The following is a 17048-nucleotide window of genomic DNA, read 5'->3' as shown; positions in this document are numbered from 1 at the left end:
TCATCTGGATAGTGACTAACGAGCCTGTTGGTGGGTAGAAATATCTTGAAATATACTGCAGCGTCCCCTGGAACACAGTCTATAGTTCTGAAATTAGTTTTACCTCTATTAATATGGAGTAGTAACTGTTTAATTTTCTAAGGTGGCAGACAAGTAGAGGCTCATTGACTTTCCTACTAAATTAAGTTATTGAAAGTTTTTAATACAAAGAAATGTCTTGATTTTGAAACTGGAAAAAAAAAGATTAAATTATTCCCTAATCTGCCTATAGGCCACCTCTTTGATTTGACATCACTGAAGCGTGAGTCGGGCTATACCATCACTGATTCACACAACAGACAAATTGAGTTGAATGTTTGTGCGGAAGCCAAAAGTCCTTGTGCTAATGGAGCTGGTAAGCATCTTATCCCCTCTGATACTGTAATCACAGACTATAGAGTACCTAAAGGAAATACTTATTCTCAATTTTATAGTAAAATGTGATGGGGAAATCTTACTGTAGGTGTGGAAGGAGTGAACAGCTGTGTGGCTGAATTGGCTAGGAAAAGGTCCTAAAACTGGTTTAGGAAGTGAAGCAATGTATTCCTATCAAACTCCATTCTTAAGCTTAAATGGGTTCACTTCTAGTCCAATCCCTTTAGGTCCAAATGGGTGAGTATTTGATTGGACTTGAGGGCTGGAGTGGAGATGCTTCTACTGCACCTCTTGTGAAGAAGTTACAAGCTTCCAGCTAGAGAGAGCTGAGCACAAAAATTGCTCTATGGTGATGTATTGCTATAACACATCTTCACTGAGCCTCAAGTCCACACTTTAGATCCTTGCCAACACACTTTCTAGCTTTCTGTTGTGTTTTGGATGCTTTTGAAACATCGGTAGAGGTTAATTTGTATTTTAAGCAGCTTACTAGCAGGTTGAATTGCTAGCTTTTCTGTCAAACTGAGATATGTAAGCTTCTTAAGTGCTAAAATAGGAATACTACTTGTGCATTAATTATTTTTGTGTAGTTAAAAGAAAATACTGGATTAATTTGTTTTTTTAAAGAGACATCTTAATAAAATTACATATAATCTGGCTGACGTTTTGTGTTAATCTCTCGGTTTTCAGAGGAGTGGTAACCAAACACTCTGCTCTCTGATTGCTTAAACATGTAGAGATGTAGCACATTCTGCTGGTTAATGAAGTATTAAAGACAATATTTGGTCTTTGTTTCAGTGCAGTTCAGCTCAGTTTAGTAGCTACTCTGAATGGTGTGAAAAAGCCTGCCTTTCATAGGATAATTAAAATGAGGCTAAAAATCTTAAGTTTCCTGCTGTTCATATTGTAAGTGCAATTTTTAAGGGCGGTTTCTTGATCAGACTTGATTTGTTTTGTTCGTATTTCTTTTTTACTTCAGCTGTCTGCATCACTGGTGGTCCAAAACCAATTAATGCTGGAAAACTGAGTAAAACTTTAACTTATGAAGATCAAGTGTTAAAGCTTGTCTATGAAGATGGAGATCCTTGCCCTGCAGACCCTGGACTGAAGCATAAAAGCTATTTTAGCTTTGTATGCAAGTCTGATGTTGGAGATGACAGCCGGCCTGTTTTTCTGTCTTTTGACGAGCAGACATGCACTAGTTACTTCTCTTGGCATACTTCCTTGGCTTGTGAGGAAGAGGTAAGAATTACTTCTACAGAAAACACTCGTGGAACTAAGTTTCGGGGGTGGGAGTTGGGAGAGTGTTAGGCATAATAGCAGTGTATGTTTTAAATCCCTTGAGGGAAAGGTCTCTTCCTGTAGTACAGAACCCGAAGTTCATATCGTTGTTCTCAAGTACTTTTCTTTCTTACTTATGCTGTAAGATGAAGAATACTTGGCAAACTTCTGGTCTGCGTGGTGGGCCAGGTTAAAACTTTGACTCTTTGTGAAACCTACTTGGCTGCTTTTCTGTACAGCTCAAATGAAAGTCATCGGGCATCTTGTTGGGAATTGATGGTTAAGATCCTCCAGTGCAGCAGGCCAACAGAGCTCAGGTTGAGTTTAGGATGGATAGCATCTCTGTGCATGAGGGATAGTCTCTGTTTCTAAGCAAGTGACTAGAGGCCAAGCAAGTGAGTGAGTGTATGATCAGTTTGCTCAGTGCAAAAGCTGATAAACCTTGAATAGCGTGAATTTAGGGTTGCCTCTGTTGTATAACACATGCTGCAATAATGTGATTTGGTCAACTCTGGATAAACTTGTCTTCCAGACCATACTTTGAGCTAGTCTTACTTGAGTTAATTTTAACTAGTTAAATTGTTGCCAGTAGTGGGTGCACAGAGTAAAAGCCAGCAATAGGAACAGAAGGCTGAATAAGCTATAGAGTGAATTCAAATAATTTCTTAACACTTGAATGTTACCTTTTGTGAATCTGCTTCATCATTCTTTTCACTGTCTTCACTACTTCTAGTGTGACCATCATTCTCTGTGACAAGTTGTTCTTCCTCTTCATCACTGTCTCAATACTACCATAGCTCTCGCTTGCATTTAGGGAAAACATTTTGCAGTTTTCCTTTCCCCAACAGGAACTGTCACGTGTTCCCTCCTTCTTTTGTAAGAGCTCTGCTACACATACCTCTGACTTCCTCTTCAGTAGTATGTACCATGCTGCTATACAAATCAAGAGTGCCTGAAAACGTTGTATTTTCTAGCCTATTAACTCTGTTCAGTGATCACTTGTGCATTTCTGATCACTTTTTGCAGTGTATCCACAGTGCCCCTAGTTATTTCAGTGTGGTGATAGCTAGGTGGCAGTGATGATTATTTGTCCTGAAATTAAATGGTAATTTTGTTAGTTGCTTCTTATCTAATAGCTAAACAAGAATAGACTTCCCAGATTCTGGGTAGGTTATCAGAAAGCTTATGTACTTTTAAGAATGCATTAAGTAGGTTCTGAGGAAATGCAGTGCTCAAGCCATCAACTTGCAATACAGTAACTTTACATTGTTATAACCAAGCTTGTTTATTGGAGGTGGTCCAATGGTGTGTGGGAGATGGGGAGAGAAAGGAAATAATAGGATCTATTTACCTTATGAAGAAATAGTGACTGTATGCTGGGGTGTGCATGCTAGAGCTTTATTGATTGGCGTTGTTCTGATATGGACTCCATTACTTAAGAATGTTTAAATGATTGAGGGTTTGCTTATGCAGCTTGTAGGTACTTAGTATCTATAGACAAAAATTGTCGCAAATGCTGCTTTACTTAAATAAAATTTGAAACTTTTTAAATGCAGCCACACTTCTGGCCCTATGAAGGACAGTATGTTTGTCAATACATCAAAGCAAGTAATAATAAGAGCAATAAAACATACTTTCTTATAGGCAAAGTGCTCAGTATTGAATGGCAGTTCCATTATTGACCTGTCTCCTCTGATCCATCGCACTGGATATTATGAGGCATTTGTGGATGAAGATATAACGGATGTTTCTCCAGACTTCTACATCAACATTTGTGAGCCTCTCAATCCTATCAAAGATGTCAAATGCCCACCTGGAGCAGCTGTTTGCATGGTTCCTGTTAATGAATCACCAGTAGTAAGTACTATGCCTGGAATAACTGAAAAATGTATTTCCTTGCTAGTTTAAGTCGGTATCCCTTCCTAGAGGCCTGATTTGAACCAGAGACTTGACAATGGATATAAGAAATGGAATTTGAAGTCAAAATCTACCCTGTAATATTCTCTTTCATCACTTTTTGCTATGAAGAAATATTTACCTATCCTGAGCCCCAGTGGGTTTTTATGGGTGTTGGAAGATTCCATAGTGTGACAAACACAAAAAATTACTACGGGGAATTTTTTCATGTAGTGCTGTGTGCCAAAGACAGAGTGGGAAGTAGAATGCCTCTTAGTCTGACATTCTGTGACACAGAAATGGTGTGCTTGATCCCATCATAGCCTGTTGTGATATGAAGAAGTATATGTCCTGGCATGCTCCAAAATGCGTTTAGTATTTTCATGGAAGAACTTGACAGCTGCATGAATAGCAAGCTTGTGACAGAATATTGGTTATCTTCTCTGTGTTATTATCCTGGTTCTTGCCTTTTGAGATCTTGTTTGTGAGCAGTAGAAGATGAACATAAAAAGTTGAGATTGTTTTCCATGAACTTCCACATTGATCTAGGGATCTCACTCCATTGTTAATACTACTCTGTTTTTGAGTGATATGTTGGTGTTTTGGCGCGATGATTTAAAGAAGAATCTATCTGTAAGATGCAGAACCTCCCTGACTTTTGTCAAGCTTAATCAGGGTGTTTTGAGCTGCTTAACTTGTGTTTTGTTAGGAGTGAAATATAACAACTGTTCTTTGGGTACAGAATGCAGTTTTTAAAAGTTCAATAGATGTGCTCCCCTGTAAACCAAACAGATTAATCTGAGTTGATGTGAATCCCTGGGCTGATCTGAAATCTAGGTGTGTCCCCTAGGTCTCTTAATACATATTTTTGCTTGTGTAGGATATTGGTCGTGTTACTGAACCTCCCAAGTTAAATGAGGCAGTAAATGAAGTTTCCATCACTTACAACAGTGCTACGCCTTGTCAGATGAACAACAAATTGAACTATACTTCTATTATTGTATTTCACTGCAGCCAAGGAACTAGTGTGGTAAGACATATATTTAACTTATGTCGTACTGGAGTGCTATGGGAAGTGGGTGGTAACCAGCGTTAGCTTTGTTTAAAACTAAAGGATTTGCTTGTAGCATGTAAGGATGGACTTATTTCAACAAGGAATATACTTAGTATTTGTATTCTTAACCAGGCAAAATTTCATAGAGTGCATGAACTTTAGGCTTGAGGGGAGCAGGTTCCGATGGTTTCAAGGATCAGATTCCACAGAAGTAATGTAGCGACAACTTAGTGCTGGTGTTAAACTTAATGCTGCATTGCACCTTGTCTAGGTCCAAATGCTTGTGCTTGCACCACAAGCTGACAGAAGAACCAAGTAACTGTTTGCAAAGCTATTACTGTGAAATGTTTCTCTTACGTTGTAACCCTTTCCATAATCATACACAGCTTAAAAAACCTGCATTTAGATATTTAGGTTTTTATTTTGTGTTGACACTTGAACACTAAGTTGAGGTTGCATGTGATGTGATTCTAACACTTGTTGAGATTTTATTTTAATGCTTTAACAAACAGTAGAGAAGCACTTAGGTATGATGTTTGACAAACTAGAGCTTGTTGAAGATACTCAGTGAAACCATTTTCTGTCAACATGGGGCATGAGCTGATCTCTAGGCAGCTCTGTATATTACACAGGCCATGCTCATGTTTTTATTTAAAATATGACAAATGAAATGGCATTCTTTCTAAACCTTAACTCAGTGAACTTTCTTAATGTTCTCTATCATGGAGAAACACAGCACTCTCACGCTTTTGTTGCTACTTGCAACTAAGCTGAACATCAAAATCTCAACCTTAATTAATAAGAAAGCCTGTGTTCTTCAGTTACTGCTTTAGTTGTTTTCTGAAGCTAGGTAGAATGTACTTCACTTGTAGCTTTTTCGGTACTGGTTGTAATATGAAGGCATGGTGTTTGTCCTATAGTCAGTAAGTCTACCCTTGGTAATTGACGTTAACAGGTTGTTTTGTTCTGGGGGAGGAGCGGGAAGAGAATTTCAGAAAGAACAGCAAACTCCGAAAGTTAACCCTTGTGTATCTTGCTATGTTCTTTGGTAACAGGGTAAGCCAAAGATGATAAGGAAAGTTGACTGCACTTTTGTGTTTGAGTGGGAAACTCCGGTTGTGTGTCCTGATAAAGTGAAAACTTTAGGTTGCGCTGTGGCTGATGAGCAGCTACACTATACTTTTAACCTGACCAGCCTTTCTGGAAGATCATTCAAGGTAATGCCTTCTGGTGGTGTGGTCTGGGTCTTTTTTTGTTAGTTGCCTATTGCTATCAACATTTTAAAACTGAAGCAGGGGTTTCTTTTAAAGCATCCTGGGGTGTGAGAGGAGACTAAAGCATGTACTGCAGCTGTGGTCAGTGTTGATAGTTGTTTGGCTTCTGACAGAGGGAATAACATTATTTCTGATGCTTCTGGGTGTCCACACAGGTATTTTCTGGACCCGACAGTTACCATGTTGGTGTATGCAGCAAGGCAGCAGACTTGCCCCAGGGAAAATGCAAGGATGGGGCAGTGTGTCTGACATCTGAAAGTGGTGCATCATCTTTTGGAAACATAAAGGAAATGAAAATGGAATATAGCCACCAGGATGAAACCGTTATCTTGCAGTATACAGGAGGTGATCGGTGCCCTCCAGGTGAGATTGAAACAGACCTAATCTTTATATAAAAACTTGTCAGCTCTTTTTTATCTTTAAAATTTGAGGGTTTGTTGCAATAGCAAGGAAGCAACATGGATTTTGCACATTAATGGAAATGTGTAGTTTCATCATTAAATCAGATGGGTTATACTAATCTGCAAAATCAGCATGTATCTTCTAGAAGAGAGAGTGCAACTTCTTCTGTAGCGGTGATTGTAGCTAATGATACACTACACCCTAGAGTTCTTGTTGAGTTTAGGTTCAATGTTTCAGTATTTCTGTTTGCCTCTGCTTATGACTTTTCTTCAATATTGAAGTACAGGCTTTGGATATGGTCCTGAATATGGATATGCCTGCTATTCTACTATGTCTTATTAAGAGGATGTACCTTTCCTTCTCAGTGACTGAAATGGGAGAACTTTGTGTGTTCCCCTTCAAGTACAAAGGGAGGATCTATAAGGAATGTATTACAGAAGAAAAGGATAGACCATGGTGTGCTACAACTAAAAACTACCAGAGAGATGGAAAGTGGGGATTCTGTGGTAACGGTAAGAACTTCCTATACTCCATGTGCAAGGATCTGAGCTGACACTGGGAGTTGGCCTTTATCAGGCTGGGCAAAAGACCTCTGATGCAGTACAATGGAAGTAAAGAGATAGGAGTGGGCAAGACAAGCAATCTATGTGATAAACCTGACTTTACTCAAGTGAGTGAGCAAAATACTTTCAAAATAAAAAGTTCCTGCCTTTAGACAGTGAATGTTCAAGTCAAAAGTGATGATGCTGCTTTGATGGAAATCAGTCATTTTGAAAGGAATGCTGGTTTCTAAAAAGCATGAAAGCTGACTTAGGGAATGAAACTGCTAGGTAAAGCATTTGTCCCACTTCAGTATCTGAAACAATACCTGATCAAAATTTTTTTGATACAGCAAAATTACTCCAATAAAATCCATACATGCCTGAAAGCCTCTTGCAAAGTATCTTTTTCCTTTCTTCTTCCACTCTCCCCCTTATAGCAACTGCAAGAAGGGAATCTACCATTATCTTCACATGTGATGAAAATGGTGGTGTTGGGAGACCATACCTTCTGAGTGAGACACTTGGCTGTGCTGTGACATTTGAATGGAAGACTCAGGCTGTTTGTCCTCCCAAGAAGATGGAGTGCAAGTTTGTCCAAAAACACAGAACTTACGACTTGAGAATGCTCTCTTCCCTGACGGGATCGTGGATCTTTTTCCACGATGGGAACTCGTGAGTAACGAACAACTCCCAGGGAGCAGTTTGCTGATCAATGTATTTGAAGCTTGTAATATGGCATAGTACTTTTGTTTGGTCCCTGTTCAGAGTCTGTTAAAAATTGCTGACAGTGTCTTAAAACTGTTGATGCTTAACACTGCATATAGAAAAAAAAAAACAAAAAAAGAAAAAAAACCAAACAAAAACAGAAAGGAACCCACTTTACCTGAAGAGGATGAATAATTACTGTCTTCATCCTTACCCCTTACCTTTACTGGTAACCTTTTTAAAGAGATAAGTCTAAACTGGAAGTTTTTTAGAGGCTTTATATTTAAACTGCTATCTTAGTAATTTTGTAGCTTAAAGCCGTTTTTTTTATTCTTAATAATTTTGAACAAAAATCTTAAAAGACTTAGTTGCTGTCTTTTGACTCACGCTTTAGACAGTAAGTTACACACTTAAGTAGGGCTTTTTTTGCCCTGTTCCTTGACGTATCATCTTAAAAGAAAATATGAGTGGCAGGAAGTCATCAACCTCTTAAACTTCCTTCTTCCAGTTAGCAAATAGAAATGAACTGGCAAGGATGAGAGCATCTCATTCTAAAATTATGATAAACTGTGGAGTAACAAAATGATTTCATTCACCACCTTGGTACTAGTTCCTCTGGTCTAATGAAACTTAACTGGTATAGCTCCAAAGAGATGCTGAATTTGGGATAATACTATAAACTTTATAACCAAAAAAACTTTTCTTGACTCAGTTCCAATTTCTAGTTTTGACCTAGGTCAAAATGAACTAGTTGAACTAATCTGGTAAATGATCAATTTTTTATTTTTTTTTTTTGCACAGTCATTTACTTGAAAATAAAAGTAATCTGCTGTGCTTTAGTATATGCTTTCTTCTGTCAGCTAATTTGGGTATTTAATTTCTTCCAACCTGGCTAGTTTCCCATGAGGATTCTAAAGTTTTTACTCTCACTCAGTTTAGCCTAAATTAATTTTAAAGAAGTTTTGTCTACCATGTTCTCTACAGGTACTATGTGAATCTCTGTCAGAGGGTACATGAGGGACCCACAGGCTGTCCTGAAAGAGCCAGTATTTGCAAGAAAAGCAACAATGGAGATGTTCAAGTTCTTGGACTCGTTCACACGCAGAAGCTGAATGTGACAGGTAGAGTTGCTTTTGTTCCTGTAGAGAGCTAGAAATGCTTAAATCTTACAATCTAACTATAGTGGTTCTTAAATTATGGTGTAGCCTTTATTTTGAAATATCTTTACCCATGAATCTTCTGTTTAAAAACAAAAACAGTAAACACTACTACTCAAACTTAAGTGGTGTTTAAGAAGCCATGAAAACATAGAAGCAGATAAACAGTGTTGCCATTAAAGCTGTAAGAAGTGACTTGTCCATCTGAACATCAGGAAAGACTTTTTTTTTTTTACAGTGAGGGTGACTGAGCACTGGTACAGTTTGCCCAAAGAGGCTATGGAGTCTCCTATATTGGAGATACTCGGAAGTCATCTGGACATGGTTCTGGGCAACTGGCTCCAGGTGCCCCTACTTGAGCAAGGAGGTTGGACCAGGTGATCTCCAGAGGGCCCTTCCAACCTCGACCAGACTCTGATTCTATAGTTGTGGGAGGGGGAGCTGTTTTTGTTCATCCTGTTTTGAAAGACTTGTTATATGTCCACTAACTTCTTCAATCAGTCATCTTTCACATGCTGCTTTAATTTGCTTCACTTCTAAGAAAAGGAATAGAAAGAAATCTAAACCTTACTCAGTTTTTCGGTTTAAAAAGTGTATTTTGTCTTGCTGCTGAGTTAGTGAAATTGAGGAAAATTTTCCATCCAGCTACAAAAACAATGGGATGTATTATGTATATCTGTTGCCTGAGTTCATTTATAAATGTCATTTTTTTAAACATAAGAATAAATGAAGATATCCATCTTAAATGTAAATGTATATTATGGCCATACTAGTGACCTGAACACACGGTACCATGTAAATACAAAGGTGTTTGAGGAGTGATTTTGAAATGATCATTACCGTGAAGGCCTCAAATTACTGAAGTGCTATAATTGATTTATGGTCTATGCCAGGCGAAAAAAGAATATCTTAGAAGTTAATCTAAAGTAATGAAGTCTAGAAAATAAGCAAAGGGAATTTCTGATAGCTGCTTACAAAAACCTTGAGTGTCACCATTTTTCTCTTCTAGGTGATACAGTGTATATTAGTTATTCCAATGGGCAGGAATGTAGGAAAAACAAGAAGGCAATGACAATTATAGAACTGAAGTGTGCAAAAACAGTTGGCATGCCCATGCTGCAGAGGTGAGTAACAAATTAACATGCCACTGATCTTCATGGTTTATTCCTTTGTACCTCTCTAGTAAACTGTAAATCTCAGGACAGTGACTGTCCATTCTGTTGGACAGTCCCCAAAGTACTCTTTGGTCTGTACTTTTAAGACGTGGATCTTCTGGAACTTCTGCACCAGTTCACTTCCATGAACAATCGTAGTCTGTATTTATCTTAAAATTTCTGCGCAAAAATTTAAGTATTCTACTGCCAAATTAGGTCTGAAAATGGCTGGGATGCTGTTGTTTTCAATGTTAGTTGTAGCATAAGCACTCTTAACTGTGCTCAAGATCTGTTTACTAGAGAACACTTACTGTAGATAAGTGAGCTAATAAATCATGATTTATTGTTGCCTCAGTACAGATTATTTACCTAGAAGCTGTCTAAAGTGAGTCATATATGCATGATCACAAATACTGAGAAAGCTTGATGGCTTTTTGCTTGGTCTTGATTTGGTTAACTGTATATTGTTTGTAGAATTGGGAAACTGAGCAAGATGCTCTGTATAAATCAATGAACTAGGTAGCCAAACCTGACTAACATATACTCCTTGTCCTAGTTAAATAATGTGCAGCACGTTAAACCTGCCAAGAGCAGGCTGACATGTTTGTTTAAAATATTTTGATAAAACCCTCTGATACAGTGTGACTTCTGGAAGTCACACAGGAAGTTCAAGTGCAGCCAGGTCTTTTTAAGTCTGGAAAATGCAGAAAAGTGCTGTGCAGTTCTTCAAGTAGTACTGCTTCATTATTTAACTTTCTCTTGGCATGATGCTTAGGCAGGACGTTCCCACACATGGGTTAGCAGCTGTGTGTCTTCCCATTCTCAAGATACTAAACACTTGTTACTGTTTCCTGGAATCCTCAGTTGTCTGTTATTTGGTAGGATTGACGAAGAAAACTGTGCTTACTACATCACTTGGGACACACGTGCAGCTTGTGCTGTGAAGCAGCAGGAGGTGGAGGTGGTGAACGGAACAGTTATTAATCCTGCAACTGGGAAAAACTTCTCTTTAGGGGATGTTTATTACAAGTAAGTAAAAACAAACAAACAAAACCCTCAAAAAAAACCCCAAAAACCAAAGCCTCAACAACAACCCAAACCAATAACACCTTAGTCCTGTAGAACTGTACTTCAAGAAAAGAGCTTGGTATGAATATTGTGTTGCCTTAACAGTTCTTAGCTGTCAAGTGGAATAGCACTGAATTCACCTTGTACCAATGACTGACTTAAAGGCCTGATCCATAGTGCGGTGCACAGCTGGGCTTATAGCTGTAAGCATGTCCAGGTGTACTCAAGACTAGTCTTAAGGCCTGCACACACCCACCTTGATGGTAGGACTCTTTATTGTGGGTTATTGCTCTTTTCCATGATGTGTAGACATTAATTCAGTGCCAGAGAACTTGATTTTGTTTTCACCTAGAGTACTCCTTGGCTTTTTCCATAGCACCTTTTTTGCCTGCTGATCCATATGGAAGCTTCAGAAGCCTTAGAGGTAGGGAAGGACAGTTCTGGAGGAATGGTCAAACATGGCTGAACTCGGGAGAGGCAGAGGAAGACCAGCAATTATACTGACTGTACTGCACATTGTATATGACTGCTCCAGTATCTCTTATAAACTACTATATTTAATGTCAGTGCTAGCGTTATGGAAGGAAATCTGCCCATACTAGTGTTGTGGGAAGAATAAACTGCTTGCAGGGCACAAACCATTAGCGTACAGAATTGAAGTATCTGAGCGAAAGTGTTATGAATAAACCTGCTGTGTGAACGTGGTGATAGCATTACAAGCATAGAGAAAGAAACAAAAATCAAACAGACCTGGGTGAAGGCAGAGAGGAAGTCAGGACAAAATTTAAAAACTACTTGTACTGTGGAATTAAAGGCAAGTCATATTTGAGCAAGCTCAGCCTTCGAGCAGGTGGCTAGAACAAATAGCTGTGAATCTCAGACCGTTCTCATTCTGACCAGCAGTGTGAAAGGATACAGTTGTAAATAGTACTTAAGTAGCACTTATGGAAGAACTAGTTAACTGTCTGGAGAAGGCAGCTAAGGTGTGCTACTTATCATAACTACAAAGCACACAATATGGTTCTTATGTTCAGTAGGGTAGCTTGTGTATGAGCTGCTGAATCATGCTTTTGCCTCCAGTTTATCTTAATCCTTTGAAGGTGTTTACATGTTCATGCACCAATTGAGGGCAGTGTAACTAGAAAAGTTTGCTTTTTGTGCTTTCTTAAATTATATTTATACTAAATAGAATCCTTATGTGTAATGTTCAGGGAGGAAGCTTCAGTTCTGCATTTTTTTCTGGTTGCTGAACCTGTCACTCCAACCTGCTCTAGAATCAGCCAGTGGTAGCAGCTGCCACCGTTGCTGGTTTTATGTCTTGGGAATAATCTAAATCTGAGAGTTTAGGCTTAAGGATAGACCTGCCCTCTGTTTCCTCAGGTTGTACACGGCTTCTGGTGACATACGGACAAATGGTGATAAATACGTATATGAAATTCAACTTTCTGGTATAAGAAACTCAAGTTTTGCAGAATGCTCTGGAGCAAACATCTGCCAGGTTAAAAGTAATGAATTTCGCTTTCGGAGAATTGGTTCTGCCAGAAAAGCTAAATATTACGTTAAGGGTAAGTACCTGTTTACTAGCAGAAATTGTTTGATGTTCTGTGTGAATTGCTTCATCAGAAAATGGATTGTTTTGTGACTTCTGTGCTAATCCATTTCTGTAAAGGTATCCAGAGTCTGTCTATCAGAATTTAGGTTGCTATTTTCTTGTTGTGTGAGCTCACTTGCAAATGTGGACTTAAGCGTCAAGCCCAGACCCTACTGTAGAAAGACTTGGTCTCCTGTTTTCATCTGTGTTTGTGCTGCATAAGCAATGATCTCCTTTATCTAGCTGCTACTTCTAGTGAAGAGCTTAGCCCACTGTTCCATAGCAGCTGGTGGGACCCGCTATGTAAAAGCATATGCTCACTTGTAGACACTGCAAAGTGTAAGCTGTTACTGCAGAACAAAGACACAACTTTCCAGGGTTTAGTGTTAATACATTGTTCTCGAGGAAATAGTAAACTGTAAGGTTTTCTTCTTCTTGTAGATGATGACTTGGATGTCATATTTTCATCAGACTCCAGATGTGGTAAAGATAAATCAAAGTTTGTGTCTTCAACCATTTTCTTCCACTGCAATCCAAGAGTAAAGGAAGGCATCCCTGAATTCCTTCATGAAACAGCAGATTGCCAGTATTTATTTACCTGGTACACATCTGCTGTGTGTCCATTAATGTGAGTAGTTAATAATTTTCTCAAAGTAGCTCTTGTCAGCACTTCTCAACTAAAGGCTTTTTTGTATTTGTTCATCATAGTGACTGTGAAAAATGGAAAAGCTAAAAAAGCAGTGAACTCATGGATAGATGGAATTGGTGTTCATATATGTAATGTCTGGCACATGAGCACTAAATAAAAGCTTGCTAAGTTGGCCTGGACCTAAAGCTGTTTGTTTGTGCAAGAAATGGAGAGGCATGATGGAAATAATATTGCTGTTTTCACTAAGGAAAACCTACTGTGGCTGACAGAAGCTACTGTAGCTGTTTCATGTTACTAAGAGGAGTAACCAGTTTTTGGGTAAGGTTTTTTTGTCCTCCTTGCCTTGCTGTGTGGAAAACTTTAAAGTCATGGCAAAGACTGGCCTTCCCCTCTGCCCACCTGCATTCTTGACGTGTAGGCAGCCTCTCTGTGAGGAACAGAGTGACTACTTCTAGGACTTTTCGCTTTCTAACTTCTTGCTTGAAAACACAAGGAAACTTTATTCTGGCTTAAACAGGCAATTACCTATTGAGGGAGCTTGGTCTGTGTAGTGCCATAGGCAGCTGGAAGGTAAATAATTGCTTTAGCTTTTGCAGCTTGCTCATGTGCAGGTTTGGTTCTAAAATAGCAGTTGTGTGGATAGCTGCTGCTCTGTAAGCTCTAGAATGCCTAATCATGTACTTCAGTCTTGACTGGAATCAGTTTTATGCACTGTTTTAAAGCATACCAGGATGTAGGCACAGCACATACATTTTTTTTTTCAGTCATTTTTACTTAAAACAAAATCCCGTAAATTAATTTTTTCATAGCTGTTAGGTAGGAGGGACAGGATGGTGTGGCATGTTTAATTTCTTTGAACCTGCTGTTTCTAATCCAGTTGGATGCAGCTGGTCAATAGATCTTACTTGTCCTTTTTTTCCCAATTTATCTTATTAGATCAACCGATGATCCAGGAAGCCATGAGCACCAGACTGATCAGGAAGCCCAAGTACATAAAGGCCTTTCAAGGAGAAGTCAGGCTGTTGGTGCTGTGCTGAGTGTCCTCCTGGTTATTCTCACTGCATGCCTAATAATCCTACTTTTCTACAAGAAAGAGAGAAGGTAGGAAGGGATTGAGAGGTGTTTCTTTGGTAGGATGTGGGAAGTAGTGAACCTTAAGACATTTGTGTTTCTCAGTTGATAGTGTCATCTGTCAAGCCACTGTTTTTGTCAAATTCCCCATAACTGTCTGAAGGCCCATGTAAAGAGGGCTGGAGTACACAGTTGAATTGGGCTAGTCTCTGTTGTGGACAACTGCTAATTAAGTATGATAAAACGATGTGACGATATAGTTAGTATTTGACATCCCTCTCTTTTCCTGATGTCAAGCTGGAACCATACGACAGCAGCAGCAAGGAACAAGTGCAAGTCCTGCTGATTCTTTGCTTTCCAGACAAGTTTGGGTTTTTTTTCCCCTTAGACATTAAGGTCAGAGGTGTTTCAAAACAGTCACCCTGAAGCTGTGGTAAGGGGGAAGATGATGTGCATCATTATGGACCAAGTTTTGTTAATTGGAGTGGTTCAGGGTCAAGTGTCACTATGCAATAGCTTGCTTGGTAAAATGTTTTGTGTTGATGGTAAAAATCCAATGAAGAAAAGTGGGGGTTAATAAGGGGGATACAGTCTCTCCAATGCGATATTCATCCCTTTCTTTAGGGAAATCGTAATTAACAAGATAACAAACTGCTGCAGAAGAACATCTGGTGTTTCCTACAAATACACAAAGGTAATACGATGGCAAAATCAAAGGTTTTGTTTCTTGTCAAGTTTTCTTAATGTAAAGATTTTGTTAATAACTAAATAAACCCCCTCAATTCCTAGTTTCTTTGGTGCATGGAAACCATACTGTGTGGCTTCCGGAAAGCCACGTAGCTGAGATATCTGTTTATATTGTGAAATGGGAAAGGAATATAATACTGAGGAAACGAAGAGCAGTCCATAAATAGCTAAATAATACATAAATCTACAGGAAGAGAAAGAAGTCTCTTTCAGACGTAGTGAAAAGCAATAGTAACAGCATTATTGCGTAATTGCAGTATTACTAACTTATGACTAAGTTAAACCCAAGGCCATGTGTGGTGTGGGGTCTGACAACTGGGGAGATCAGTGTGTGGCAGAGTCCAGGGTGGTATATGCAGTCTCTTCTTGCAAATTTATTTTTATTGCAGGTAAACAGTGAAGAAGAAGCTAATGAGAATGAAACGGAGTGGCTTATGGAGGAAATTGCAGCACCAAATCAAAGAACAGTAAAAGGAGGACAGGAAAACGGTCACGTTACTCACAAGTCTGTCACATCTGAAGTCTTTACCTCTCTCCAGGTGGATGACCTGGACAGTGAGGATGAAGTGTTAACCATTCCAGATGTAAAGATTCAGACAGGAAGAGGACTAGACAAGAGCAAGCACCCACAAAAGAAGCCACCCAATCTTGGAAGTGATGACAAAGCTTATTTGCTGAATGGGGGAAGGGAAAGGAAAGCGAAAGCCAAGCCAGGCCAGCAGCAGGCACAGAACTCTACAAATACAATATCGTTTCATGATGATAGTGATGAGGACTTGTTGAATGTTTAATAACCCCTCTTGTGCCTAATAAAATATATATAGAGAGATTATATATAACGGGACAACATTTCCAACCAAATATGAGGACTTCAGCCTGAAAGATTTTTCTGAATTTTGCCTTTAACAAGAAACCATTGAAAAGGGAAGAAGAGAGAGATTTCTTGGTTGTTTACAATGATCTGTTCAGTAATGACTGGATTTCTAACATCCAGTTGGCTGAGTTATGTTGACTCTCTCTAGCCAGGACACTTCTAGGTCTGTTTGTTTGTTTTGAGTCTTTTTTAAGCCTCAGCATAGATGTTAAATGCTGCTTAAAAAAGAGAAACCTCTGAAAGGAAAGGATTAAGGCTCAATGAAGCCCCTGGCTCCTGAGACTCAAGTTATCTGACTACTAGCATTTTAACTCCTTGTATTTATTGATCCTCACTACTCAGGTTTGCTTAATAGCAACATGTTCTTCCTGCCGGCAGGGTATTATTCTGTGGGTTCACCCATTGTAAGACAAGGAAAACTATAACTTTTGTGTGTTGGGATGATTTGATGTAAATTTTGGGACTAGTCTAATTTATCCTGTAAATTTGAATATCCATTCTTATTTAAGCAGATCATTGATTCAAAGGTATTGACTGAAAGGTACAACTCTGTATAGCTTTAGCCTGAAATGGTTGCTGTTCTTTGCATGATATTTTTTTGGTACTGGTCATGACTGACTTCATCAGTGTTTGCCTAAGCAGCTGACAAGCACCCAAAGATTTTTTTTTCTTCCTGGATTATGGCTGGGCTAGACCAACTGCACAGAAAACCAGAGCTTTCAAGGACATAGAGGCAGAATTCCTATTAAAAAACCCTACACTGCCCAGTTTGTCATCACCAAGAGAAGCCAAAGAACTAGAGGAGCCTTACTTGCACAATACCTCTTAATTTAAAATAAATAAATAAATAAATAGATTGGGCCAGTGTTTTCTGATGTACTAGAGTCCTGGCCATGATCATTGATTTGAAATGTTGTTGGCAATTTTAATGCAAGTCGAATTTCCTCTAGCAGTCTTGCTCTTCTCCAGGTGTTTCTTAAATCAATTTATTGGCAATGATAGGGTTTCAGAGAATCCTGCAAGTACATGCGTTGGTCAGAATTTTTGGAAACTTTTCACTGTTCCTTTTGGCTGGCTTATTCAGTTTCAACAATGGTTTCTTTTTATAAAAACTCCATTTTGAATCAAAATAGTGTCATATAAAGTATTCAGCAGTTTCAATAAAAGAT

General features: G+C 38.8%; 1 protein-coding gene across 1 annotated transcript in view; it reads left to right on the top strand.

The window, feature by feature from the left end:
- Positions 1–16181, top strand: part of IGF2R (insulin-like growth factor 2 receptor) — a gene marked incomplete at its 5' end in the record, with an annotated part of 48823 nt that extends 32642 nt beyond the window's left edge. Inside the window, 16 exons of the mRNA XM_010193596.1 lie at positions 272–394; positions 1394–1656; positions 3340–3552; positions 4472–4621; positions 5701–5862; positions 6075–6282; positions 6687–6833; positions 7301–7535; positions 8553–8689; positions 9735–9849; positions 10762–10908; positions 12328–12512; positions 12980–13166; positions 14124–14288; positions 14883–14952; positions 15395–16181. Coding sequence (XP_010191898.1) covers positions 272–394; positions 1394–1656; positions 3340–3552; positions 4472–4621; positions 5701–5862; positions 6075–6282; positions 6687–6833; positions 7301–7535; positions 8553–8689; positions 9735–9849; positions 10762–10908; positions 12328–12512; positions 12980–13166; positions 14124–14288; positions 14883–14952; positions 15395–15796 — 2909 coding nt within the window. The remainder of the gene's footprint in view (positions 1–271; positions 395–1393; positions 1657–3339; positions 3553–4471; positions 4622–5700; positions 5863–6074; positions 6283–6686; positions 6834–7300; positions 7536–8552; positions 8690–9734; positions 9850–10761; positions 10909–12327; positions 12513–12979; positions 13167–14123; positions 14289–14882; positions 14953–15394) is intronic.
- Positions 16182–17048: the final 867 nt, after the last annotated feature.

The sequence above is a fragment of the Mesitornis unicolor genome, unplaced genomic scaffold, assembly GCF_000695765.1.
Source record: "Mesitornis unicolor isolate BGI_N332 unplaced genomic scaffold, ASM69576v1 scaffold22400, whole genome shotgun sequence".
Taxonomy (NCBI): Eukaryota; Metazoa; Chordata; class Aves; order Mesitornithiformes; family Mesitornithidae; genus Mesitornis; species Mesitornis unicolor.
Note: the sequence above shows the minus strand (reverse complement) of the source record. Positions and strands in the feature narration are given on the sequence as shown.